The 27,774-nt window shown below is 30.5% G+C and overlaps 6 protein-coding genes across 8 annotated transcripts; 4 read left to right on the top strand and 2 right to left on the bottom strand.

Annotated features, from left to right (window-relative positions):
* Positions 1-47: 47 nt before the first annotated feature.
* Positions 48-3,463, bottom strand: LOC111677050 (actin-related protein 5). The gene is made up of 6 exons (XM_023438097.2): positions 3,272-3,463; positions 2,889-3,218; positions 2,297-2,817; positions 1,805-2,233; positions 647-827; positions 48-581 (listed from the first exon to the last, which is right to left on the bottom strand). Exons 1-6 carry the CDS (start codon positions 3,303-3,305, stop codon positions 337-339), a joined length of 1,740 nt encoding a protein of 579 aa, XP_023293865.2. The 5' UTR covers positions 3,306-3,463; the 3' UTR covers positions 48-336.
* LOC111677012 (NADH dehydrogenase [ubiquinone] 1 alpha subcomplex assembly factor 3) lies at positions 978-1,813 on the top strand. Its single transcript, XM_023438038.2, has 3 exons — positions 978-1,263; positions 1,323-1,521; positions 1,583-1,813. Exons 1-3 carry the CDS (start codon positions 1,025-1,027, stop codon positions 1,715-1,717), a joined length of 573 nt encoding a protein of 190 aa, XP_023293806.1. The 5' UTR covers positions 978-1,024; the 3' UTR covers positions 1,718-1,813.
* A 167-nt stretch (positions 3,464-3,630) lies between the features above and the next one.
* LOC111677029 (elongin-C) lies at positions 3,631-5,381 on the top strand. The gene is made up of 2 exons (XM_023438056.2): positions 3,631-3,914; positions 4,966-5,381. Exons 1-2 carry the CDS (start codon positions 3,712-3,714, stop codon positions 5,105-5,107), a joined length of 345 nt encoding a protein of 114 aa, XP_023293824.1. The 5' UTR covers positions 3,631-3,711; the 3' UTR covers positions 5,108-5,381.
* Positions 5,382-5,806: 425 nt separating this feature from the next.
* On the top strand, positions 5,807-7,482 carry LOC111677001 (probable transaldolase). The gene is made up of 3 exons (XM_023438024.2): positions 5,807-5,961; positions 6,359-6,482; positions 6,544-7,482. The coding sequence occupies exons 1-3, from the start codon at positions 5,865-5,867 to the stop codon at positions 7,313-7,315; spliced, it is 993 nt and encodes a 330-aa protein (XP_023293792.2). The 5' UTR covers positions 5,807-5,864; the 3' UTR covers positions 7,316-7,482.
* LOC111677000 (transcription elongation factor SPT5) lies at positions 7,440-11,804 on the bottom strand. The gene is made up of 12 exons (XM_023438023.2): positions 11,645-11,804; positions 11,124-11,523; positions 10,934-11,058; positions 10,730-10,867; positions 10,216-10,666; positions 10,083-10,153; positions 9,850-10,016; positions 9,614-9,786; positions 9,301-9,554; positions 9,042-9,237; positions 8,670-8,985; positions 7,440-8,600 (listed from the first exon to the last, which is right to left on the bottom strand). Exons 2-12 carry the CDS (start codon positions 11,517-11,519, stop codon positions 7,621-7,623), a joined length of 3,267 nt encoding a protein of 1,088 aa, XP_023293791.1. The 5' UTR covers positions 11,520-11,523; positions 11,645-11,804; the 3' UTR covers positions 7,440-7,620.
* A 2,816-nt stretch (positions 11,805-14,620) lies between these two features.
* On the top strand, positions 14,621-26,516 carry LOC111677027 (calcium-transporting ATPase sarcoplasmic/endoplasmic reticulum type). Of its 3 annotated transcripts, none has more exons than XM_023438052.2 (9): positions 14,621-14,772; positions 19,580-19,726; positions 19,824-19,924; positions 20,025-22,196; positions 22,272-22,387; positions 22,464-22,700; positions 22,756-22,873; positions 23,011-23,128; positions 26,273-26,516. In XM_023438052.2, exons 2-9 carry the CDS (start codon positions 19,609-19,611, stop codon positions 26,299-26,301), a joined length of 3,009 nt encoding a protein of 1,002 aa, XP_023293820.1. In that variant the 5' UTR covers positions 14,621-14,772; positions 19,580-19,608; the 3' UTR covers positions 26,302-26,516. The 3 variants fall into 3 exon arrangements, with proteins under 3 accessions (XP_023293820.1, XP_023293822.1, XP_023293821.1); XM_023438054.2 differs by lacking the exon at positions 26,273-26,516 and adding an exon at positions 25,362-25,521; XM_023438053.2 differs by lacking the exon at positions 14,621-14,772 and adding an exon at positions 17,328-17,524.
* The last annotated feature ends 1,258 nt before the right edge of the window (positions 26,517-27,774 follow it).

The raw sequence follows: 27,774 nt of genomic DNA, 5'->3' as shown, positions 1-27,774 counted from the left end.
TATTAATTTGACGTCGTATTTAGAATGTTTTAATTGAAACAACTTCTATTTTTCTTTTGCTGATCAAATTTTTTAAACAACATTTTTATACAGTAATTAAAACATTAGAACAGGTAAAGTTATGCAATTACGTTTTTGAGAATAAGAATTGATTTTGTCCAGTATTTTTTTATAAAAGCAATGCGAAATTGTTCAATTTTGAATTTTTTTCAAACTTATTATTTGTACAAGAAACAGTTTTTATTCTTAAGTGATTTGTATATTTGTGACATACTTACCAGTGATATGATGATTTGTGTGAAAATTTTGATGATTTGATGTAGTAGATTTCTCAATTTAACTGGGTATATTCTTGGGTGTTTGCAAATATTTATTGCTTGTTGGAAAGTCTTTAAAAAATTCAGCTCCTTTTTCCAAATAATCAGATTTGTTGGTTAAAATATTTTTAAATTCGGCAGAATTTGCCAGATCTTTTGCTCCATACCAAGCATCTAAAAGTGGATTTTTACTTTCCTTAACCGAAAACGATGAATTAAATGGACGCATTTCTTGCAATTCCTTAAGTAGTCGATTTTTAAGACCTATATTGAATATATGTTTGTAATAAAAGTAAAGAATAACCGTTTAGTTAATTATTTTAAATTACCTGGTAATTTTGAGCATCCACCAGTTATAAAGATATTGTTAGCTAAAGTTTGCTGATCATTCGCATTAAACAAATTGAAAACAAAGTTTAATAGCTCAGCTACACCACACTCGGACATTCCAATCATACTGGGTTGAAATAATAATTCAGGAGCTCTTAATGATTCAACTCCAACATGAAGCTATAAAAAAAAATTATTTATCTAATAGATGTTTTTATATTAGTTGTCGCTTAACGTCTAACGGTACAATTGTGCTTAAAAAAGAAATGATAAACGAATTACCCTGTCAGAAAAATATAATATCTTTTTGTCAACCATATCCACCTTGTCCAGTTATTTATTTTGATTGCACAGTCTCGGTGGACAGCCGTTGTAAAATGTCTTTGAGCAATTTGATAAAACGTTGCACATTAGCTGCTCCTAATTTAATAAGACGTAATATATACACAAACCTTCCTAGGACAAGTAGCAAGGCTTATGACCACGATGGCAAAACGAAAATAAACATATTCAATACACAACAGGATCTGGGAATAATGATTACTGGCTACAGTCAATACGGTTTCCGCATGAACAACGATATGGTTGTTATTGGTCCAGTGGCTGTATTTCCCAGGTACTTTAAGTTATATAATCAAATCGAATGACAATTTTTAAATCATATTTCGCTTTAAGATCTCTACTGTCATGGAATGTAGAATCGGTTGATGATATAAACGAAGAAAGTTTATCACTATTTACCGCCTTGGAACCAAAATTAGATCTACTGATTATAGGTATAGGAGATCAAACTGCTACACCTAGTTTCTCAAAAAAGATTCTAAGTTTTATGAAAAAGTACAAAATTAATGTGGAAGTTTTAAGAACGGAGCAAGTAAGTACTGTAATGAACTGTGTGTACTAATAACTGAATTTAAAACTTTTTTCACTTTTAGGCATGTGCTACATTTAATTTCTTAAATGCTGAAAATAGAATGGTTGCTACCGCATTAATACCTCCACTTCACATAAGTTATAATGAAAATGATGTCTTGGGCACTAGTATCCAAAGATTTAAGCAATCATTTTAGAGAGATCTTTTTAGAATAGTTGATTTAAGAATAGTACATTGTTTGTTATATTAAAATGTCAATAAAATAAAAGCATAAGAAGCTTACCTGATATAATTCCGCTGTATTCTCAATAGCTTCTTTATCTTTATCCATGACCGCATGATGGTATTTCATAATGTTGTCGTATTCTAAAAGTTTTTCGTTTTCAGCATCACTATCACTTTCATTTTCGTTGCTTATTTTCTTATACACATCCCAATCTTTATCGTCCTTGCCGAATTCGTCGCTACCCTTTTCATTCGATGCCAATAGGGAAATAATACGCATACGCTCTTGTGACGCCACCGTATGGCGTTTTGCCATTTCCTGTCGCCGTTTATTACGATTTGATTTTTTCTCTATTATATCCATATGTTTCTGTTTAATGTCTCTTAGCCAATCTTCTAATGGAATGCCAGGAGGTGGTTTGTATTTCGAACCTCGACTTGAGGTAACCGGATTTGTTGAGGACACAACTGCAGCATCTGATGTGGGCTGGTAGGTAGTTAAAAAATGTTAATAATATATATTTCATGCATTGTGAAATAAATAAGATACCTCTTCGCCTTTTTTCTCTCGAAGTCTTTTTTGATTCGCTTCTATTAACCTTCTCGTTAGTTCTTTTCGTTTTTTTAATTTCTCCTCAGCAGCCATGGGATTAAAAGCAGCCGGTTGAACATAAGGCAATTGAATTTTCTTTACGTTTTGATTGTAGTAGTCTATATTATCCCACTTTCTCAACTCCTCCCTATAGTCCAATGCTACGAAGCTATGATTGTGAAATATATCTTCCATACGGGTCCAGGATATAGCATTTAAATGTGCTGGATATTTCATTTGTAATAGACGATATAGATAAGATATCATTTGATAACCACCCAAATTGAGACGACGAACTTTATCATGTTGCAATGCACCTTTTAAAATTGGCACCACATGGGTGGTGTGATAACCAAAACTTATAATCAAACAATCCTCTTCATTGTAATCGCTTTTATTGTGCTGCCAGCTTAAGACCGAATCCACACCATAACACACGGATGATACACCGTAACATTCAAACAGTAATTCGTTCATGGCTGGATGTTGAGGATGCAGTACAGCATTTACTTATTTTAAATAAAAGTTAATTAATAAGGAAAGTACTTACTTTGCCTACAATAATTAGGATTTGCCAAAGGTTCTGTTATTAATATAGTATGTGGTTTCCAATCCAAATCGTTTTTAGCTAATTTGCCAAATATGTAATCGAATATGTGCTCCTGGTATGTGGGATGTGTAACAACATTTCGTTCAAACTGATTTTTAACCAATAAACGCATGGCGTCCACATCTATTTCATCGCCAATCTGAAAGGTATTTTCGTTTAATGCAGCAGCCGGTTCTTTTTTCTTGTCCTTTCGTGGTTTGGCCACCAGATTCCGAAATTCCAACAATGGCTTCTCCGAATCACTATAACCAATACGACACTTGTATGAACCTAGAAAACATATAAATTACTATGTCTGCAATAAATTTAACAAAAATACTTGCCATTGTCTATTATTAAAATTTTATCCTGAGCCATTTTTTGTTTTTAGCGCAAAAATCAGTAGAAAAATTTTTATTTGGCTTCAAATTTTAAGCTGAATAACCAACTAAACATTGAACACAGGGTGACTACGAATAAACACTTAGCTTATAAATTTATAATAATTAAAAATCCTTTTTAATTGTTTTAACATTTTTTTGGAAACTAATAAATTTATAATGGTTTATGTTTAAAATATTTTTTGAAATAAATTAATATTATAAACAAATATTTTGCACTAATTTAAACAATTTACTGATTTTTTTATAGTTGCTTGGCAACCCTTATAAACAAAGCAATCTGGTAGCTTAATAGAATAATTCACATACTTTTTTTAATCAAAACGAAGACGGTGTAAAAAAAGTAAAAAAATTTATATATATTTAATTATTTTAATAAAATTATGGAAGAACAACGCAGCGATAAAATATATGGAGGATGTGAAGGTCCTGATGCCATGTATGTTAAGCTTATATCTTCAGATGGACACGAATTTATAGTGAAAAGGGAACATGCTTTAACCTCTGGCACCATTAAGGCTATGTTGTCGGGACCAGGACAGTTTGCAGAAAACGAAGCCAATGAAGTACATTTTCGCGAGATACCGTAAGTCTTTCACAGCAATTTAATTTATTTACTATTATCAATATTATATGAGAATGCCAAGAAATTATGGCAAAAGTGTATTTTCTAATGACAAATCCAATGCTATGTACAAAAGTATATGTATGAATGAATGTTAATATGTACAATGAATATACCCATACATAGTATGTATGTATATATGACTGTTTGAAGATTGTTCGCTCATCATGCCTTCTTAATATTTTGGAAAATTGTCATTGATTATTTTTTCGCTTCCAACATCCGTGTTTATATAGTTCTAGACATTTTTTTATTTATTGTAATATAATCCCTCTTAAGATTATAAAAAAAGTGAACTTTAACCTTTCATAAAAACAAACAGCTATTTTTAGTAACATGTCTCAAGTGAATGAAACAAATCATAAATTATTATTCTTTAATTTGTGGTGCATATAATAATGGAATGAAATTTAAAATTAATACTTAAATAAAAATCAAAATGTATACCCGGAGTATGTAAAAAGAATCACTAAATGCTAATTTTGCAGACAAATATATTTGATTATTTTGCAGGATCGATAAACTAATGTTTGTATACACAAAAACAAAAAGATTGTGGGTAATATTAGTCGTAAATGGATTCTTATTAACTTCTAAGACAATCTAGCAATCTACACCTGCCTATATGTTGAAGACATTATAGGATCTAAACAGTTTGAGCTACAGGGTAGCCTTTCCATATAGTTTTGTGTGAACTAAATCACTTAATTGTCTTTAAATCCTATATACATATGTATATCAAAATGTGTGGCTATCATGAACAGGATCACGTATGTTGTAATTCGACCCCTGAAGATTTCGATCTACAATTGACCCAAGACCCCATAATAGTAACTCTTCGATAATCGTTTTGATGTTGGATATATGCAATTCTGCATAGTCGTAAATACTTGATTAGTTGTCTTTATTTTTAAGAGATTTACGGGGATAAAAACTTTTATATATGTACCTATATGTTTTTTTAAATGTTATCAAAATTATAATTTTGTTTTAATTTTTCTCCTTCTTCTAGCTCTCATATTTTGCAAAAGGTTTGCATTTACTTTACCTACAAAGTGCGCTATACAAATAGCTCAACAGAAATTCCAGAATTCCCGATTGCCCCTGAAATAGCTTTGGAACTTTTGATGGCTGCAAACTTTTTAGATTGTTAAATTAAAATATTCATTATGTTGTTCTTTTATTTTTTTCTTATATAAAATCGATCTGATAAAAAATAAATATTTTTTTATTTCGATGAAAAAGACAAAATTGTAAATCGGACTTCGACAGACGACACAGTAAATGCAAAAGCACTCAAGTAACAATAAAACAAATAATTTAAATCTGTTTAATGTTAGCTTCTAAATTATTTACTTTGCCAGTTTTTACCTTTTTTTATTTAATGAGAAAATGTAAATTAGAAATAAATTAATAATGTACCACTCATATATGTATTAAAAAAACTATTTCAATTATTAAATTATTTAAAACCAACATTACAAGTATTTGTAATAAAAATACAATTTCATACAACTTTGACATTAAAAGGTTTGTTTTTACAATGAGTAGTAAACTCCTGCCTAACTAACAGTCTGCGTCGGAGAATTGCGAGTGTGAATTGGAGTTACATATATACAAAATGCCAAACTCCATAGGAAACAAAATTGACAGCGTAACATATGCTCCTCTCACTTTTTTAAACATAAAAACAATCAACAGCTGATAAAAGTATCTATACGAAATTCGTTTGTACTAATCAAGAGTTTCTGACTTATGACAGTCTACATGCAAATAAGCGATAACAAAAAGTATGGAATTTTTGAGATACTTTAGTATTAAATTGTATTCCATACTTTTTTAAGCAGCTTTGCAACACGTGATAATTTAGTAGTTTCCAAGCAGAGCATTTGTTCAATCGGCTTATTTAGAATGGATCCTGAGGTCAAACAAAAAAGATCGAAAATGTCGGCTTTGGAGCAATTGAAAAAATACACTACTATTGTAGCTGATACTGGTGACTTTGAAAGTGAGTACAAAAGGAAATACTTATAATCCGCCTAGGAATTAAGACATATTTTACCCCAGTTGGGGGGCAGTGTAAACGTGTGCGGGTAATCGGCTGAAAATTTGAGATTGCAAAATGTGATTTGCAAAAATGAAAAAGTGTAACCTTAGATACTAAATACAACTTTCAAACGGCGTCGTCTAACCTTCAATTGTCTTAGATTAGAATAGAGAATGAAAACATTATATAGATAGTAAAATGGACACATATACATAAATACATACATATGTATATAAATATGTATCTATATACATATGTACTTTGTTTGTAAACACTTTATGATAAAGATATATAAAATGTAAATACTAAAAATGATAACTCTTACAAAAATTAAAACTTTCCCCCCCCGAATTTTTAGGCATGAAGCTTTACAAGCCTACCGATGCTACAACAAATCCTTCTCTCATTTTAAATGCCGCTAAAATGGAAAAGTACCAGGAGATTGTACAAAAAGCTGTAGGATATGGCAGCAAGGTCGGAGGGTTAGTAGTAAATTACGTACATTAGAAACAGTAGCAATTAACTAAATAATTTTATTTGCAGTTCCACCGAAGAAAAGGTCGAAGAAGCCATGGATTACTTGTGCGTTTTATTCGGTTGTGAAATTTTGAAAATTGTACCAGGTCGTGTGTCCACTGAAGTCGATGCTCGTCTATCTTTTGATACCGAGAAAAGCGTTAAGAAAGCTTTGAAATTGATTTCCTTATACCAAGACATGGGAGTCGGAAAGGATCGCATTCTCATCAAATTGGCCTCTACATGGGAGGGTATTCAAGCCGCCAAAATCTTAGAATCCCAACACAATGTCAAATGTAATTTGACTTTATTATTCTCTTTTGCCCAGGCCGTAGCCTGCGCCGAGGCCAATGTAACTCTCATTTCGCCATTTGTGGGTCGCATCCTCGATTGGTATGTCGCTCATACAGATAAGAAGAAGTATGAACCTAAAGAGGATCCCGGTGTGGTTTCCGTCACAAAAATCTACAACTACTATAAGAAATTTGGCTATCAGACTGTCGTCATGGGTGCTTCGTTCAGAAACACTGGCGAAATTAAAGCTTTGGCCGGCTGCGACTTGCTAACAATCGGACCCTCTCTCCTTAAGGAACTCGAGAATGATGCTGAAGAAATCACTCCCCAATTGAATGCTGAACAAGCAGCTCAAGTTAATCTTGAGAAGATTACTGTTGATGAACCTACTTTCAGATGGATGCTTAACGAGGACGCCATGGCAACCGACAAACTTGCTGAGGGAATTCGTAAGTTTGCAGTTGATGCCGTTGCCTTGGAAAATCTCATCCGCAAACACTTTTAAAAAAAGTGAACTTATCTATAAATATTTTCTCAAATCGGTACAGGGCCCCATTAACTATTCCACTATGTTATGTTAATACTAATACATAACAATCATATTTTTGTATGAGTAGAAATAAAAAAAATTGTTTTTCTTAAGATTTTTTATAAAATCTTTTTTTGTATATATATTTTATGTTTTGTTTTAATATAAGTATGGGTTCGGGTTTCCTTGAAACTTGAGTTTAGATAAATGTAATCTTACCATTAAGTGTTGATGATATCCCATCGTATTGGATGTTTTCATATTGCGATTAGTTTTTTACTTTAATCAATGGATTTCATCTTACTCAAATAGGCAGTTGGTATCATTTTAATTTCGCCATTTAGCTGGCATATGCTGGTGTCTTTATTAGAATGCGATACCACTTTACCGACCGATTCACGTTCATCGCCATAAATAACTTTAAATTCATCACCAACTTCTGGCGGAACGGGAGCTAAATGTTCGCTTACAACCGAAACACTGCGATCTTCCTCTTGTAGGAAAACTGAACAGACGCCATTAGAAACTGTGCGAATAATGCCAGTTTGACCGACTAAATCAACATCGTCATGGGTGTGGATTTTGACCTCAATATCAGTTGTACACCAGTCACCAATTGGTGATTCTAAGCTTGCGCCAGGAGTTTGTGGATTATAGGGTGAATTGGGAGCACCGCCAGGAGTGTTAGGCGAGTAACTAGAAGGAGATGGTGTGTTCATATAGCCAACAGGATATGGAGAAGGAGCTGGACTTGGACTGGGGTTAAAGGGACTGTAACTGCGGTCAGAGCCATAAAGAGTTCCTGGCGTTTGTGGTGGAAACTGAGTGTTGATCTGATAACCAGGAGTACTGGGATTGTAACCAGGACTTGGGCTTGGTTCTTCAAGTGAATAATCAAAGTCATTACTGCGAGCTGGTGTGTTTGTAACATTCGGATCCCAAGCTCCATGACGTGGCGTCATGCTGCCATCATGCAACGGTGTCATCGAACTACTGTAAGGTGTGCGACCTTCAGAATCCCAGTTGGGTGTTTGACTACCCAATAATGGAGTCTTAGAACCAGCTGCAGCATAAATTGGTGTATGAGAACCATAGCCAGGAGTACGAGCTGGAGTGCGTCCGTATGAAGAGAGGCTGCCATCTTTTCCTGCTGCTCCTACTATGGCGATGTGATTACGATCAACCGAAATGGTTTGACACGATGTATGTAATTCCACACGCGCTGTGCTCTCTGTAGCATCTTTGATAATACCCACCACACCTTTTTATTGCAGATAAGAAAATGAAATGAAATTGTTTCCTAGCATAACAACAACACTACAGTAATTACCTTTATAGGGACCGCCACTAATTTTGATTGTTTTGCCTACCAGTTCACGATCTCTGGTAACCTTGAAACCACCGCGACCACCTCTAGCTCCACCACGACCTCCCCGTCCACCCGAAGGATGCATAGGAGATTGAATACGTGGAGACATAAATCCTAAACCACCGAGCGGGCCAAAATTATTGGTTTGTGATTTGCTACCACCAGCAAGTTGAAGATGTCGGGTCTTGCACACAAATATTCCACCATTTTCCGTATACATACGACAATGTAAAAACGCTAAACTGCGATATAAATGTTTTATTTCACCCGATCGACCCTATAAACGAACAGACATTATTACAAGTCAACTGTATTATTATGTTTATAACTTACCGCATGGGGACCTTCCATAACTTTAACAATATCGCGACGTCTGATTTGATTTTGATCAGCATCGAGAGCTATGGTATTTCTGTTCTCACGTCTCTTATGAAGAGCAGTAGGTTTGCATTCAATAACCTTGCTATGCATACCCAAAACATGGAAATTTTCACGTTCCAAACGAACAATAACGCCTACATTTTGTGCACTATTTCAATAAAGAAAAAAGTTTAAAATATTTTTTTTTAATTACATTTATATTAAGTCTCACTCTAGTTGCACCAAATCACCCCATTGAAATTGACCCAGACAATCCACACCGGTGGCAACATCTGAGCAAAGTTGCAAATCTCTAGGCAACACTTCCAATTCATGATTTGTTAAATCGGAGACAAGTACCACACGTGTGGGTTCAACGCGAATAATTAAACCTGTTTCTCCTTCATAACGACCAGCCAAAACACGGGCATGGTCACCAGTTTTAAAGTATTTTCGCAATTCATTTGCTTTAAATACCAAAGGATCCTATGTACGATTCAAATTATAAATTTTGTATATTCCAATGCTAAATATTAATAATTTACCTTTAAATCTTGATGCTTCGGCATAACAGTAATCATTCCACCGTCGATGGCTATGATTTTTGCCTGTAAATTCTCCAAATCACCCACACATACTTCAACATTATCACCCATTGAGAATGAATGTCCAGCAGTAGGATCATCTTTAGCCCCAGTTACAATTTCTAAATTTACATCTATAAAACAAATCATCAGCATTTATTTATTATTTTTATACATGTTTTAAAAAGTATAATTACCTTCTGGTTGTTCTTCAAACCTTTCTAATTCTGCTAGAGTTGGTTTAACGCCTTCAGCTTGAATAGCTGACATGGTAAAGTTTTTGTATAAGAAACCCTTGCGAGAATAGCGATTTCCTTCGAACAGCAGAAAGTCACCATCTGAATGAACTTCACCACCAATGGCCCTTTAGTTAACAAATAAAAACATTTTATCAAAATTTTGTTAAGGAAAAGTTTAAACAAAAGCTTACCTAACAGCTTCTGGGTCAAAAGGTTTTGCAGGAGGTCTGCGTTTTTTCTTGCGTTTACTATCATCAGATTCCTTAAAGAATATACAAATAAAGAATAATCATTGCCTCTTTATTTTAACTTCTGTTAACTTACGTTTGTAGTTGATCTAAGTGCACCTCTCATGCGTGTGTAGTCAATACGTGGCAATAATTTTAAATGGGCTTGATTTTGAGCCAAATCAACATAGTCCACCTGGGCTATATCATCCTTATAAAGACCTCTCTTCAATCTTACCCACTGCTTGATCTTTAAACCCACTTGCTCCTTTACGACTTTCAATACATCTGTCATTTCCTTAATGGGTACCATCTCTTGTTTCCACTTGCCCATTCTAAGATTACCAACATTTTCGATAGTGGTCTTGACATGGGTTTGTTTATACGATTCAATGTATATATAACCCTTGACACCCTCGGGTGCAACAACAGATTTAATTTGCAATGGCTCATCGGTATTTAGATAAGTTAAAAATTTACGCATTAATAACAAAGCTGTAGCTTTCTCTTCACCAATACGACACTTGACCATCCATAAATTAGGATCCCTTTAAAATATTTAATTTTTATATGTTTAAAATGTTTTATGTATGTAAATTATTATAACTCACTTTATTCCAGGCAACAGAGTTTGTTGGGTAATTTCATCAGACATATCTTCTCCTCCATCTCCAAAATGTCTCTTAGCAATAGATTCATCGGCATATTTCTTTCTTAAATATTCCTCGATTTCGTCTTCTCTTTGTGTACTTTAGCAGTTAATTAAAAATATCAGTAAAATGTTATTCCTATTGTTTTTAGTTTATTAAACTTACTCCCATAGATTTGTACCACGTCGTCTTATTTCAATATCACGGGCTGTTGGACCCAATTCGTCAATTTCATTACCAACTATACCCAACTCATTGGCACCTTCTTCCCATTCATCATCTTCATCGACCTAATTGGTATTACATATTTTATATCATCTTGAGATTGAAAATTATTCATTTCAGAGTTCCTTACCTCATCGTCTACTTCAGCTTCATCGATAATAAAACCACCAAAACGATCCTTCTTTTTTTTCTTTCTTGGTCTGTCGTCTTCATCTTCTTCATATTCCTCAGAATCGACATCATCACCATCGACGTCATCCTCTTCTTCTTCATCATCCCGCGATCGTTGCTTTTGTCCTCTTACAGAATTATCCGAACCGGATTCAGAACCCACTGAACGGGAACGCGATCGAGAACGTGACCTGGATCTAGATTGAGATCTTGATCCAGATCTAGACCTTGTTCCGGACCTGGATCGTACTGGCGACCGTGATCGGGAATGCGCACTCTTTTGCGACTTATTGGATCCAACGGATCCATCTTCGGAACCACTATCCGATATATTACTTTCTTCAGAGTCGGACATTTTACTGCAAATGCAGGCATTTATAATCATGTATTAAATTGTGAAAATTGACCACCGCCATATTTATTTTTTTCATTGCGAAAATTCATAACATTAAAATATATATAAATACAATTAATACTTACCGATCTCTGAAGTAACTTTTATGTGCGTACTTCCAATTATATTATAAGAATATATTTCGCCAGAAAATCTTTTTTAACACAAAAACCAAATCGATTGAATGAAATGTCGACAGAAATAAAAGAAAATTTTTTTAAACAAGGTGATACGTGTAAATAAAAATATGTATTAATCTAGTGTTGTATCAAGAGACCTGCGCCAACAAAAATTAACGACGGCGACGGCTGACACTAACAATTTCGGCGGCAACTTTAGATCGGCTGTAAGCTAACAAAGTTTTCAACTGTGTTTACATTTTTGAATGTTTTTGAATAAAAACGGATCCGTAATATTTAAAAATGGAAGAAAAAATTTTAAAAATTGTTATGTATTACAATTTAGCAATATTATAATGCGTTGAATATAAAATAATCTTCAACATATTATATATTAATGAAATGGTCAAAATAGATATAGATAATAGGTATTTCGATTTAAAAATATTAAAATCCGAATCTTTCAAAATATATCTTATTTATAGATATGGGTAGAATCATATTTTTGAGAAATCTTTGACACTAGCAATATCAAATAAAAGGTCTCCAAAAATTTTCTTTTGCCAAACTGACCGTTACCAAGAAAACTTTGATTTTTCATTTGAAATTAAAAAAACCTCAATTAATATTTTTAACTTAAAGTTCATTCATGCCAATAGAAACTAGGACTGAACGTTTAAAATTCAGAAGAAAATCAATTGGAGGGAAAATTTTTCATTTGAAATTTGTTTGTTTCCAAACAATAAAAATTATTGACTTATACATTGTAGATAGATCTACTTACAATTAAATAACATTGCTTTAAAAGATACAAAATTTTAATTTTAAAGTTTATGAAGAAATTGTAATAAATAAAAAATATTAAAATTAAATTAAAAACATGTTTGAATATAAAACTCAAAATTATCTTATTATTTCTTAAAAACACCGAAGGTTGACGTTAATTAGTAAAATTAAAAAATATCTATAAAATAGCAACCAACACTAATGTAGTACATATTAAATATGTGGATATAGAAACAAGAACAAAATATATACTAGGTATATAAATATGACAAGTACATTAAGGTAACGGTCGGTTATGTTATTTAAAAAATACATTTGTCTTTTTACATATAGTATAAAATTATATAAGAAATTAAAAAATGTGTTTTATATTATAATGTTTATAATTGAAATACAAAATAAAAAAACACAATTAAGAATTATTTAGCAATTCTTTTTGAAACCACCCCCTCAAATTAAACGTAAACTTTTATTTTATAAAGTTTCTTGACCTTTTCTAAAGACATTTGGCTAAAAAAAATTAATATATAAATACGTATATATGTACATACATATATGTATATGTATATTTTAATTAATACATCAAATAAACATATGTATGTAAACAGCACATTACATACATATATACATTTATAAGTATATAAATGTAATATTTATTTACATAAGCACATACAAATAAAATTTATGATTTATTAACAAATTTTTTGATAATTTCTTTATATTTTGTTTATTGATTAATCCATTGTGATTTATACATTTGTTGATAGATTTCATCAGGAAGGATTATTATTCATATATTTATGTATGTATGTATATATTTAAACTGTATGCGTGTATATATGTATGAATGTAATGTACAAAGTACGTTTAAATTTATATTATCTACAAAAATTTATAAAAATATATATTAATACATATACATGTTTTTATGTATAGATCTATATAGGTATGTATATATTTTTGTACTATCCTTCGAACACTAGAATTTTTGACATTGCATGCCTTATTTTTATTTATATCTAAAATAAGTATGAGGTTCTGTAATATTTTTTCTACTTTTGTTATTGTTTCATTTAGTGCTTAGCAATCAGGAGCGTCGATTGACAATATAATTTTATTGGGGGGGAATTATTTAAAATTTTAGATTTAATATTTTTTTGGTAAAAAATTAAATTAATAAAGGACAGAAATTTGCAGAACATTTCTATTTATAATACATAAAGACTCATCATTTGTCAAAATAAGTTCAATTATAAAGTTTGCCAACCCTGATAGATAAAAAACGGAAATTAAAATCTAAGTTAAAAGTAGCGTTGCCAGCTTAGAAAAAATAGTGTTGATTAGTTTTTAACTGTGTTTTTGCTTTGGTGATCATTTCATTTTGAATAAAGAAAGAATGCTGTTAGTAACATTTAACTAGTTATTAGCGACTTGTTATACATTTGTAAAGTTCAAGATTCGAAACCATATTCGTTTTCTAACAAACTCTACGTCTCTGCTGGGAAAACAAATTAAGAAGAAGAAAAACAAATATGTATAATAACCTTAAGCACTGCTTCAGAAAATCAAAACAACAACGGTAACAACAACATATATATGGATACATCTACACTAGCTACGTTAATAAGTAGAAACCATCACAATACACACATTTTGTTTTCTTTAGCTTTATGAATATCATTTGAAACAACAACAACAACAGCAATAAAAAAAGACGAATCGAAAAAGAAAAACGACATAAACATCATCTACAGGAATATATGCATTCATATTCTTAAAACAAAACAAGAACAAAAACAACAAGCATCAGAATCGGCATCAGCTAAAAGCACACTAGCCACCACTGCCAGCATCATCATCATCATCGCCATCGTCGAATAGTATAAGCAAGCAGCAGCTAGCCTGGCTGACTTTCGGGCTGCCTTCTTTCTTTGCTCGCTGTGGTCGCTTTTATATAGTTGCTGTTGTTGTTCATATTGTTATTGTTGTTGCCTTTGTATTATTTTGTACGTTGTATGTATGTACAGATGTACAATCTGTACGATGATGATTCTTTCTAATATGCTAAAAGTATTTTCCCGGGCAGTAGAGAGTTTACGTCTGTCTGGGAATTTTGCCAAAAGCAACAAATTCTGTAATTCAGATAGACACTCTCATCAAGCACTTTCTCCCTGTGTTTAGTCGCCGTCGATCGTTTCAAAAGCGCGATCTTTTCCTTAGTTCTTAATTTTTTGGCTGGGCCAAAAAATATAAAAAATACAATTATATAAAAATTTCGGTTCGCACAGCATTTTAATAACAATTATTTTGTAAGTTTCAACTAAAATAATTGTAATAACTTAAAAAAAACTTAAAATAACTCAAAAAAACAAAGAACATTTACAAAAGGATATTAAAAAGTGCTACAATTTTCCTGTACTAAATAGTTTAAAATATCATACAGTTAATTAAGTGCTTCATTATTGTTAAGAATAAATAAACCATAAATAACAGAAAATACCTTAAAAACTTAAAAGTTGAAACAAGAAAAATTTAAAAGAATTTAAACATCAACTCCCAGGCAAAGCTAAAAAACTCATACAAAACAGTTTTAAAAGAAATTTAAAAAAAAATAAATAATATTGAAATAAGAAAAACAATATGGAATAAATTAATAAATATATTAAGTTGTTATATAAAAGATTTCATATTTCTTAAAAACGTTTTAATTAAACATATGTATGTAGGTATGCATAATATGTACATGATAATGATGATGATAATATGCATATGTATGTACATATTTATGTAAAAATTGCGTTTAGAATAAAAAAAATTTAACAAAATAGTTGTTATTTGTAGTGTATGAAATATTCGAAAACCAAAAAAAAAAAAGAAAATCCCAAAAACTTTGTAATCTGTCGAAATATGTAAAAGTAATATTTAACACTAATTTAGATAGTATTTTTTTTTAATTATTGAATATTTACCCAAGCAAGTCTATAGATTACTACCAGTGGTGCTAATAATGTGTTTTTCTGTTGTTGTTTTAACAACGTAAAAAAATAATATCTTAAACTAAACTTTTCGAGCGAAAGCTAAATGCTTTTCTTTTTTTTGTATTAATTTTTGTTGTAAGATTTGCTCACAAATTATTGGCATCATCTATTTTCCACATATACACTGACACTTTTGTTAGAAAGACACTCTCCCAAAATAAAATTTTAGAAAAAAAAGAACAACAAAAAATTAAAAATAAACCATAATATATTCAAGGTTTCTAAAATCTTTCAATACATACACACAAACACATGTAGATATTTGCTTGTTCTTCATTAGATTTTATATATATATATATATGATATATTTTTATATATATATATATACCTACTCTACTAATTTAGATTTTATATATTTAAACATACATATAGATGTATGTAGGTTTGTATGTATATTTGTCATTGCTCCTCGAAAATTTTCGAGGTGATTTGAGCAAAAAAAGAAAAACAAAATTTTTAAAAACGCTTAGGAAAATACAATTCCGATGTTTTAATAATAAATTATTATTTTTTTATGAAGAAATTAAGAAAATCACCTTAAAAATTCAAATTTCAGTTGTCAAGGCATATCAAAATTTTCAGCCATATGTCTATGTATGTGTGGCTGCTTGTATTTATATATAAAAAAATATAAAAAGAGGTAAAAAAGTGCTGGGATTTTTTGATGTGTATATTTTTATTATATTTTCTTTGGTGTATTTTTTTTTGGTTTTTCATATTTTCTTATTACATAATAACGAATTATTTTTGGCAAAATTATGAACATAAAAATATGTACATATGTATGTGCCTCAATATACATATGTATATCTGCACAAGTTTAAGTTAATACGTAAAAAAAAAATTATTTTACAGAACAATTAAAACAACGACATTTTCATTAATTAATAATGTATGCTGTCAATCAATTTTAAAATTTTCTATTTTAACAATTTTCCTAAAAATAAATGTTAAGATACCTTGACAATTGCAAAAATTTAAACATAAATTAAATTCCATTAATTTTTTTTTAAATTACATTTTTAATTATTTTACAGCTACAGATTTAAAAAGTTTTAATACTGTTATTTATAAGTTTATTTAAAAAAATTAAAACAGCCACGCATACATATACATATGAACATTATGTATTATGCGTATGTGTGCGTTTTAAAGGCCCGGGAAAAATCACTTAAGAAAAACACCTGCTTTTCATTTGTGAAAATTAAAATAGGCCAGCTATTTTTCTTCATTCAATTGTTCAACTATGTTTGTATGTGATATTGTAGCATGACAAGCGATATTTTTACAACTAAGTTTCAATCATAAATTTTAAAACTGTTTTGAAAATATATCTAGGATAAAAATCAAATTAAAAATAATAAAATCAATTGCGTCGTAACTAATAACCAATCAAATCAAAAATGTATTAAAAAATAACTATTACTCAAAGAAATTAAAAAAATAAATTTTCACTAAATCCAGAATTCAAAAATGAACTTCATTTTACTCTGACTTTAAATTCAAACAAATAAAAAAAAAATTATATAAAAATGTATACAATACATTATTTAAAATTGTAGTTTAGAGATTTCAAACTTAGACGGAATTGTCTATATTTACATATTCATAATAATTAAATGAACAAATAACTATTTATTACTATTTTTCTTAAAAAAAAACTAACGCTTCACATAACGGCTTTTTCTAACAGAGTTGTATAAAAATGTTTTATATATACTACTTATTTATAGTAAATTTACTACACATTTTACATAAACCTTGACAGGCAAACTCTATATATATGTATTTTTTGACAAGAAAACATTAAGAAGAAGAAGCACACAAGAGGAAAGCAAGTCACTGAACAATAACTCTGAATTTGAAAAAAAGAAGAAAGAAAAGTCAAGAGAAAATCAGCAAATCAACATTTTGCAAAATCATAAGTTATATTTTATACTTTAAGAAATTTTATTAATAGAATAAGTGAAAAAAATATTATAATTATTAATTTTATAAATTAAAAAAACAACAACTACAACAGGTATTTAAAAATGTTATTGAATGTTAAATAAATCAGGGAAGAAAAAAAGTTTAATAGCATCAACCAACCAACACATTTATTAAGTCCACTACTACTATACTTTTGCAATTTAGAGGGAATTTATTGCAAATTTGTTTTCTTATTTTAGTGAAAAAAAAAAACAAGAAAGATGTTTCGAAAAGTGTCAAGTGATTTGTTCTTAGAATATTTTAACTAAAAACAATTTATTAAAAACTAAAAACCACAATAGAATGCGCAATAATTCTCAAATTGTATGCGGTTGGTTGACTGGTTGGTTGGTCGCTTTAGAAATGGTAGACAGAAATTTACGTACGTATGTACATTTCACTTCGTTCGTTAGCAGTAGTTCAGGGTAAGCGGCAAATAGTAAGAAATATGTAGAGACAACGTAGACGACGATTTGGCAAACAAACGAATGTACAATATACCTACAGTATTTTTGTACTTTTTTCACATTTCTTTTTTTTTTTTTTGCAAAATCTCTAAGTTACACGTGTTCTTTTCGAAATGTTACCAAGTCATCTATTACATGGCAGGCAGCTGAATTTGAATAACTTTCTCAGTGAAAAAAATAAATATTTGGCTTTAAAAAATTCTTCTTTTTTATTTCCTAAATGTAGGCAAATGTCTATTTAATTAATATAAATGAAAGATAACATTTTTATTTATTTAACTATTTCATTTAGTTGTAGCTGAGAAACGTATGTATGTACGTAGCTATGTGTACATATAATTACATACATATGCATACCCTAACAGTTAGAATAAATATTTTAATAATTTTTAATTTTTGTTAATTATAGAAAAACTTAAACTATTGATTGCAAAGGTTGACTAAAATTTGTTTAGCAGTTAGTTATGCATATTTTGATGGCGCTTTGTAAACTGTCTAATCTTTTCACTTTGTTAACTGGCAACTATTTTAATTAAGATAAGGGAATTACTTCCCTAATTTGCTAAATCTTATCAATAAGTTTACTTCAAGATAATAGGTGTTTGTTTGTGACAAAAATATACCTACATATAGTTGTCTTTAAATGGGGTCACCACTCACTAATTTTCACTATTCCGAATTGGGGATTCTTTTTTCTTTTTTTTTAGATACATTCTTACGTATGTATGTGTACTTGTAGTTGTGGCTTCTTTATGAATATAATAATTTTTGTTTAAAATAATACGTTGCATTCTTATTGTTTTATTTATTTTTATCGCACATTAACCTTTTTTGTTTCGTAAAGATTTAGTGATATAATTAAACAAAAAAAAAAAAAAAAAAAAAAGAATATTCATAATGTTAATCACCACTACTTTTTCTATCTGAAATCGCTTACGTGTACCTAACTAGGTCGAGGAATATTGTGTGTTTGTTTAATATGCATTTGAAAAGTATTTAATTTTGCGACTCTATCACAGCGTAAAATAATACTAAATGCTTTTGTTTAAAAGGAACAAGATTAATGTTTTAATATAAAAATGTTAGCAATAAATTTTGCAATGAAATAAAGAATTAGTTTATAAAGTTATAAGAAAATTTTCTCAAAGTTATTTGCGCCATTAGCTGGGAAATTTAATGAAAATGAATTCGAATAACATATTATGATTTTATTTTTCAATACCGCCATACCACAAAACAAGTTCATAAAATACCTAGTTGTATACCTATCTGAATTTTTAATGTTATTGCTAATTTCTATAGAAAAACTTTTTAAATTTTTTGTATGTTAATATATCAGAGATGGAAAAGTGAATTTTTGTACAATTTAAGATTTTAATAAAATTAAAAGTAAATATTTTCACATTTCAACCCCCGATCTGTTACTTAAAACTTACCTATCACGAGAATGTTAAACTTTATACTGTTAACTCCGATTTTTACATTATTACAATGAATTTGGCTTTAGCCTGACTAGCCGCTAAAATTGTCCTATGTATAAACAAATTTTATAAATGAAAGACATTCATAAAGACTTACTTAATACGAACTTATGTACAATATAATTAATAAATATTTATATTATTTTTCTATACTTACAGTTACGTTAAGTGCTTCTTACCGCTAAGCCATGGAAGACGGTCATGCTAAAACCGTCGAACAAGTATTACAACACTTTGGTACAGATGGAGAACGAGGTCTTACTCTTGACCAAGTAAAAGATAACCAGAAGAAATATGGCCCAAATGGTAAGTTTATATTTTTCCAGAAGTGATTTCTTTAAATTGTATTCTTCCCTTAATATTAATGTCTTTTGTATTTTCATTTCTTTTTTTTGTCTTGCAGAGTTGCCTACTGAAGAAGGCAAATCTATTTGGCAGTTGGTATTAGAACAATTCGATGACTTGTTGGTTAAGATTTTGCTTTTGGCTGCTATCATTTCATTTGTAAGCATTCAAATATTTACAAAAAAGAAATCTTTTTCGAATTTGATGTATTAACTCTGTTTTCGTTGTCTTATAATTTGTTTCATGTCGTTGTGTTTAGGTTTTAGCACTTTTTGAAGAACATGAAGATACGTTCACTGCATTTGTAGAACCTTTAGTAATTTTACTTATTTTAATAGCCAACGCTGTTGTCGGTGTTTGGCAAGAAAGAAATGCTGAATCTGCTATTGAAGCCCTTAAGGAATATGAGCCTGAAATGGGAAAAGTTGTCCGTCAGGACAAATCAGGTATTCAAAAAATAAGAGCGAAGGAAATCGTACCCGGTGATATTGTCGAGGTGTCTGTGGGTGATAAGATCCCAGCTGACATTAGAATTACACACATCTACTCGACCACCTTGCGTATCGATCAGTCCATCTTGACTGGTGAATCGGTGTCTGTTATTAAGCACACAGATCCCATTCCCGATCCACGCGCTGTCAATCAAGACAAAAAGAACATCTTGTTCTCTGGCACCAATGTTGCCGCAGGTAAGGCTCGTGGTGTTGTAATCGGCACTGGCCTCAACACTGCCATCGGTAAGATTAGAACCGAAATGTCCGAGACTGAGGAAATCAAGACCCCCTTGCAACAGAAATTGGATGAATTCGGTGAACAATTGTCCAAGGTCATCTCCATCATTTGCGTTGCCGTATGGGCCATCAACATTGGTCACTTCAACGATCCCGCCCACGGTGGTTCCTGGATTAAGGGTGCCATCTACTACTTCAAGATTGCCGTCGCTTTGGCTGTAGCTGCCATCCCTGAAGGTTTGCCAGCTGTCATCACCACCTGTTTGGCTTTGGGTACCCGTCGTATGGCCAAGAAGAACGCTATTGTCCGTTCCCTCCCCTCTGTTGAAACTTTGGGTTGCACATCTGTCATCTGCTCAGATAAGACTGGTACCTTGACCACCAATCAAATGTCCGTCTCTCGCATGTTTGTCTTCGACAAGGTTGAAGGTAACGACAGCAGCTTCTTGGAATTCGAATTGACTGGTTCCACCTACGAACCCATTGGTGAACTCTTCCTTAACGGCCAACGCGTCAAGGCCTCTGAATACGATGCATTGCAAGAAATGGCCACCATCTGCATTATGTGCAACGACTCCGCCATCGATTACAATGAATTCAAACAATGCTTCGAAAAGGTTGGTGAAGCTACCGAAACTGCCCTTATTGTTTTGGCTGAAAAAATGAACCCCTTCAGTGTCAACAAAGCTGGTTTGGATCGTCGTTCTGCTGCCATTGCTGTCCGTCAAGAAATTGAAACCAAGTGGAAGAAGGAATTCACTTTGGAATTCTCTCGCGATCGTAAATCCATGTCTTCATACTGTGTACCCCTTAAGCCTTCTCGTCTTGGAACTGGTCCTAAATTGTTTGTCAAGGGTGCTCCCGAAGGTGTTTTGGAACGTTGCACACACGCTCGCGTCGGTACCTCCAAGGTTCCTCTTACTAGCGCTTTGAAATCCAAGATCCTCGCCTTGACTGGTCAATACGGTACTGGCAGAGATACTTTGCGTTGTTTGGCTTTGGCTGTTGCTGATAGCCCAATGCGTCCCGATGAAATGGACTTGGGTGATTCCACTAAATTCTACCAATATGAAGTTAACCTTACCTTTGTCGGTGTCGTCGGTATGTTGGATCCCCCACGTAAGGAAGTTTTCGACTCCATTGTACGCTGCCGTGCTGCTGGTATCCGCGTCATTGTCATCACTGGTGACAACAAGGCCACCGCTGAAGCTATTTGCCGTCGTATCGGTGTGTTCGGTGAAGATGAAGACACTACTGGCAAATCCTACTCTGGTCGTGAATTCGACGATTTGTCCCCTGCTGAACAAAAGGCTGCCTGCGCTCGTTCTCGCTTGTTCTCTCGCGTAGAACCCCAACACAAGTCAAAGATTGTTGAATACTTGCAAAGCATGAATGAAATCTCCGCTATGACTGGTGATGGTGTCAATGACGCTCCTGCCTTGAAGAAGGCCGAAATTGGTATTGCTATGGGTTCTGGTACTGCTGTCGCTAAGTCCGCCGCTGAGATGGTGTTGGCTGACGATAACTTCTCTTCCATTGTATCTGCTGTTGAAGAAGGTCGTGCCATCTACAACAACATGAAACAGTTCATCCGTTATTTGATCTCATCCAACATTGGTGAAGTCGTATCCATTTTCTTGACTGCTGCTCTTGGTCTTCCCGAAGCCTTGATTCCCGTACAATTGTTGTGGGTTAACTTGGTAAGTTTAAAGAGATTTCTTTTTCGTCGTCATACAAGTTATTGACATATTTATTCTCATGCTGTATACCAATAGGTTACTGATGGTCTTCCAGCTACTGCCCTCGGTTTCAATCCCCCTGATTTGGATATCATGGAAAAACCACCCCGTAAGGCTGATGAAGGTTTGATTTCTGGATGGTTGTTCTTCCGGTAAGTTTTAAGTTTAAATAAGATAAACTTGATGTTTCTTAACTAAATATTTGCCAAAATTTCTTTGTGTCTACAGTTATATGGCTATTGGTGGTTATGTAGGCGCTGCTACTGTCGGTTCCGCTGCCTGGTGGTTCTTGTTCGCCGAATCTGGTCCTCATCTAACCTACTGGCAACTTACTCATCACTTGTCCTGCTTGGGTGGTGGTGATGACTTCAAGGGTGTTGACTGCAAGATCTTCAGCGATCCCCATGCCATGACAATGGCTCTTTCCGTATTGGTCACCATTGAAATGTTGAACGCCATGAACAGGTAAATTTTTTTTTTTTGTTCCAAAACAAAAACTAACAATTTATTGTTTTTATAGTTTGTCTGAAAATCAATCTTTGATTTCCATGCCTCCATGGTCCAACATGTGGTTGATTGGCTCAATGGCCTTGTCATTCTCATTGCACTTTGTCATCCTCCATGTGGAAGTACTTTCTGTAAGTTAACATTTTATAGAGAGTAAAAGAATTATATTTACAAACATATTTAATTGATATTTTATAATAATTGTTTTTTTGTTTCTTTACAAACTTTCTTTGTTTTCTCTTTCTCTGTTTTGCTTTTTTTCATTTAGACCGTGTTCCAAGTGACACCTTTGGGCACTGATGAATGGATAACTGTGATGAAATTCTCAATTCCCGTAGTTTTATTAGATGAAACACTTAAATTTGTTGCTAGAAAGATCGCTGACGGTGAGAATCCCATTTATAAAGTGCACGGGATTATTTTAATGTGGGCCGTATTTTTTGGCCTTTTGTTTGTTATGCAGTCTTAAATATATAAGTTTAAAAATAATAATAATAATACTACTACTTATTACACTTTTTAACAAAGCCCTCTAATTTTAAATTTTAAAATAATCATCGTTATGCATACCACTAATAATTTCTTTATCTTACGCTTCTTTATCCTTTTTTATATATATAAATAATTTAAAAAGAAAATGGAAAATATTAATTTATAACACAAAAACCAAACTCTACAACAAGAAAAAAAACTAAATAAGGAAAAAATCAAAACCATTATTATCTTATTTTTTTCTGTTCTGTTCACTCTACTAACTAAATAATAAGCTTTAATTTAATCTGAAAATTTATGGAAATATTTTCCCTATTTCATATCTTGTGATCTTCGGGTGTTTATAGCGAAAAAGAAGATTTAAGATATGATTGGATTTGAGGATTGTTTTATTGTTTATGAATGTTTTGAATGAATCTCTGTGTATAATTTCAAATTTAGCTGCTCTCATCTACATGAATGTTTATTTTTCTTTAATAATTTGCTGTTTTTTTTAACTTTTTATTTTACTTTCTTTTTTTTAATTTAATTAGTGCAATTTATTCCCAATTTTCTTTGTTAAATTTCATTGGTTTTCATAATAGTAAACAAGTTTTTTTTTTGTGCAAAGGAAAAGTCTTAAAATAAAAGAACTATATTTTTTTGTTTTATAAAAAAATTCTACTCCTTTCAATGTACATAAGATCATTAACAAAAGAAAAAAAAAATCCAGCAATATTTTTCACAAGAACAAAAGAAAAGTAATAAAACTAAAAGATAACTTAATTAGGTTTCCATTTTTTTTGTTCTAATTTTTAAAAGTTATTCGGTACTTATCAGAAATTTATTAAAATTTAAAAGAAAACAAAAATTATAATAATATAAATAATAATAGTGTCAAAATAAAGAGTAAACAGTAAAAACATTTTAAACCGAGTTTGTTAAAAACTTCACATAATTATTGTTTAACAGTAATTTTAAAAAGGTTTTAGTCTAATGAAACAAACGAGTTAGAGAAATTTAAAAGCCTAGAACTAGAACTTTTTCGAAAATACAGCCAAATTAGCAAATTAAAATGTTTTTAATGTTTTGTAATAAACTCTTTATTACTAACTTATTGTAGGTTTTAGAAGTATTATTGTGACTTAAATATTGATATATAATATATAATAGAAATAGCCTTTTGATTGAGAGTATATGATTTAGAAAACAAAACAAAACTAAACAAAAAAACAAGTTTAAACAAGTAAAATTAGTTTAAATAGTGGTAATTAACAAAAAAACAAAAAAATGTAAATTATTTAAAACAAAACAAAAAAACTTTCATTTAAGGATCTGCATTACATTTTAAACGAATAATAAGGATAGAAAAAAAAAACAAATGAAATAAATATATTAAAAATGTAATCTCTTTATTTGCAATGAAATTTCAATTAACCCAATTATAGAAATTTGATTATAAAAAATTCGAATGCATTTAACATAATTTGTAGTTTTTGCTGTAGAAGATTTTTTTTTCAAAATTTTCAAATTTCTTAAACTTAACATAAACTTTATAGAATGTTATTGTTGTTGTAATAATTAAAAATTTCAATTTCCTTTAAAGCGGTTAATTGAAATTACATTGTAATCACTCTATCTATCTATAAAACTCCTTTTTAGCATTAATATAGTTTGAAATGTGTTTTTATAATTTTTTTTTTAACAAAAACCAACAATATTTTTTTTTCTTTTTCTCTCTAAAGAAAAAGCTAGCTTTTCTGTTTCTACATAAAAGACATTTGAAAAAAATAAACAAAAATAAACTAAACTAAGAAAGTTGTTTTAAAACAACTTCACACAGAACAAGCCGGCTTTTACAATTTTGCAGCATTTTTTTTAAACACAAAAGAAAAAGTTGTTAAAACACTTGATTATATTGCTCTAAGTTATGATGATGGCCCTGATGTTGTAACCCAATTTTAAAGCTTTACTATAGTTTCCTTAAAGGAAATTTCGAATGTTGCAGAGAATGTAAAAAATTGGGTTAAAATGCTGTACTAACAAAGAAAATATAAATGCGTTTTATTATAGCGTTTGTTTTTTTATTTTTATATTATTTAATAATTATTTTCTTTTAAATTATTTCTTCCCCCCCCTACCTTACAGTTAACCCCGACTTCCATTAACGAAATAAGGCAAACAAACAACCCCAACCCGATGTATTTCATAAAATAAAAACATAAATAATATATAATTTTTTCTAAGATGCTAGCTGCTTAAGTAATAAAACAGATACCAAAAAAAAAGGCAACGGAAAACACGAAAATCAATCCTGTAATTTCATTTTATAAATTCGAAAATACATATAATAATATAAACATTATTAACAAAAAAACTTAATATTAAACTGAAATTATCAATATGAAAGACAAAATTTTAAAATTGGTCCCCAATTTTTTTAATAATTTAAAAAAGAACAAAAGGGATTTTATAAATTCGTTTAAAAAATGTGAATTAGGGAATTTGGGAAAATAAACAAAATTAATTTGTTCAATGAGTTTAAGGATATATCAGTTCAACAAAAGTCTTAAGAGTTTTACCATTTAGTTTTAAATAAAAAACAACAAAATCATTTTACATCTTGTAAACTTTGCCATTTACTACTACATCAATCAAATAATTCATACTACTATTACTACTACTATTCTCCTGCTGTCTGTCTATCTTTACATAGCAAAAAAATAAAAAAAAGGTAACAACACCATCAATATGTATAAAAACCACCAAAGACTCTTGCTATAAACATACAGTAGTTAAAGAGTAAAACGAATGAATGATTATAATACATTATTAAATGCAATAATTTGCAGTTGTTGTTGTTGATTTTTTTCTACTTTACAAAAACAAATCCATTCTCCTTACAGCTTTAACCCAAACAATCCCACCCACAGCGAATTTATGCCAAACCAAACAAGGAGCTGTTAACCGTTATTTGATTTCCTAGTTTTTAGCCAAAACATACAAAAAAAAAAACATTTATAATTAATATATATAATTTTATTCATAAAATTTTATAGTTCCTGAAGTTGTCGTTGACAAGTGGTGATCTAGATCTGTTCAACGTATCAGCGTGTATTAATCCACAAATTTAAACTTTTAAGTGAATCTACTACAACTACTTACTACTTCTACTTCCTACAATAAAAAATAACAAAAAAAAAAATAAACATAAAACAGTTTTGTTGTATAACTTAGATGATCCGCACACCAGTTTACAAACCCTAAGGAATAAAGAATTTACAAAATAAATTTAAAAAAAAAGTATAAAAAAAAACAAAATAAATATCTTCTTTATCTATCTTTACCTTTAATAAAAAAAACAAATGTTGAGTGTGTGTATATATGTATGTACAATGTACTACTACAACTACTACTTCTATAGAACTATTAACGATCCTTAGTTGGAGCAATGAATGTAATGAAAAATTAAATTAAAAAAAAAAAACACCAAAATAACAACAACAACAACCATAATTATGTACATATATACTCATTTATAGTGAAATTATATTTTATTTATTATAAATATATAAACAAAAGTATTCGCCAGAAAACAAAGTAATTCAATAAAAAATATACATATAACTTATTCATATATGTTAATACATACGTACATATATGATAAATAAATAAAAAAAAAAATAATAAAAAAAACAACTTAAATGTGTTTTATTTTTTATAAAATTTCATTTCACGATATTATGCTTTTCAACTTTTTGTCATGATCATCAAATTTCTGATTTATATTCAGTTATTTTCATATAAAGATTTTTGATCACAACGAGCTTTTTTCCTTTTTTATAATTTTTGTTCGAAAAAAAGTTGGAAGTTTGTTTTCAAATTCATTTCTTTGTTTTAGTTTTTTTTTGGACAAAGATTTTTTAGAACTTTTCATAGCTTTTTGAGTTTATAAATGTTTTTAAATATTTGATTTTATGAATTTTCATATAAAAAAGCCTTCTTTTCATCTGAATAAGTTTTATTTTAATAAGAAGCTTTTCAAAAGGCATTTCATTCGAATTTTTGAATATGTATATATTTAAAAGCTTTTTCTTTTATGAACTTTTTTCAGAAATTGTATTTTGTCTAAATTGTTTTCGAACAAAAGTTAGAATTTTCGAAATTTTGTTTAAACAATCCCCCATTGTGAAGGGTATTATGCATTTGTGCTAATGTTTGGAAAGACGCCTTCACACGAGCACACAAGTTATATGATCTGTGGTTAATATTTTGTGTAGAAGAGTACGGATGGGATCGTCTAAACGCAATATGTAGTGAAATAAATAGTCGAAATTAATAAAAAAAAACAAGCAATTCGTATTAGATCAAGGATAGACTTTACCTACGTAAAGTGTGATCGTGTAAAGGAGTCCTTAACAAATATTGTCAGTAGGTCATGCCCAACTATACATTTTGTTTTGATCACGAAGAGAAAAAGAACTCTCCCAAACTCGGTAAAAAGATTTTAGGTTGTTTGAAAATATCAATACACATCAAATTATATTTTCTTGATTTAAAT

This window comes from Lucilia cuprina, chromosome 6, assembly GCF_022045245.1.
Source record: "Lucilia cuprina isolate Lc7/37 chromosome 6, ASM2204524v1, whole genome shotgun sequence".
Lineage (NCBI taxonomy): Eukaryota > Metazoa > Arthropoda > Insecta > Diptera > Calliphoridae > Lucilia > Lucilia cuprina.
Note: the sequence above shows the minus strand (reverse complement) of the source record. Positions and strands in the feature narration are given on the sequence as shown.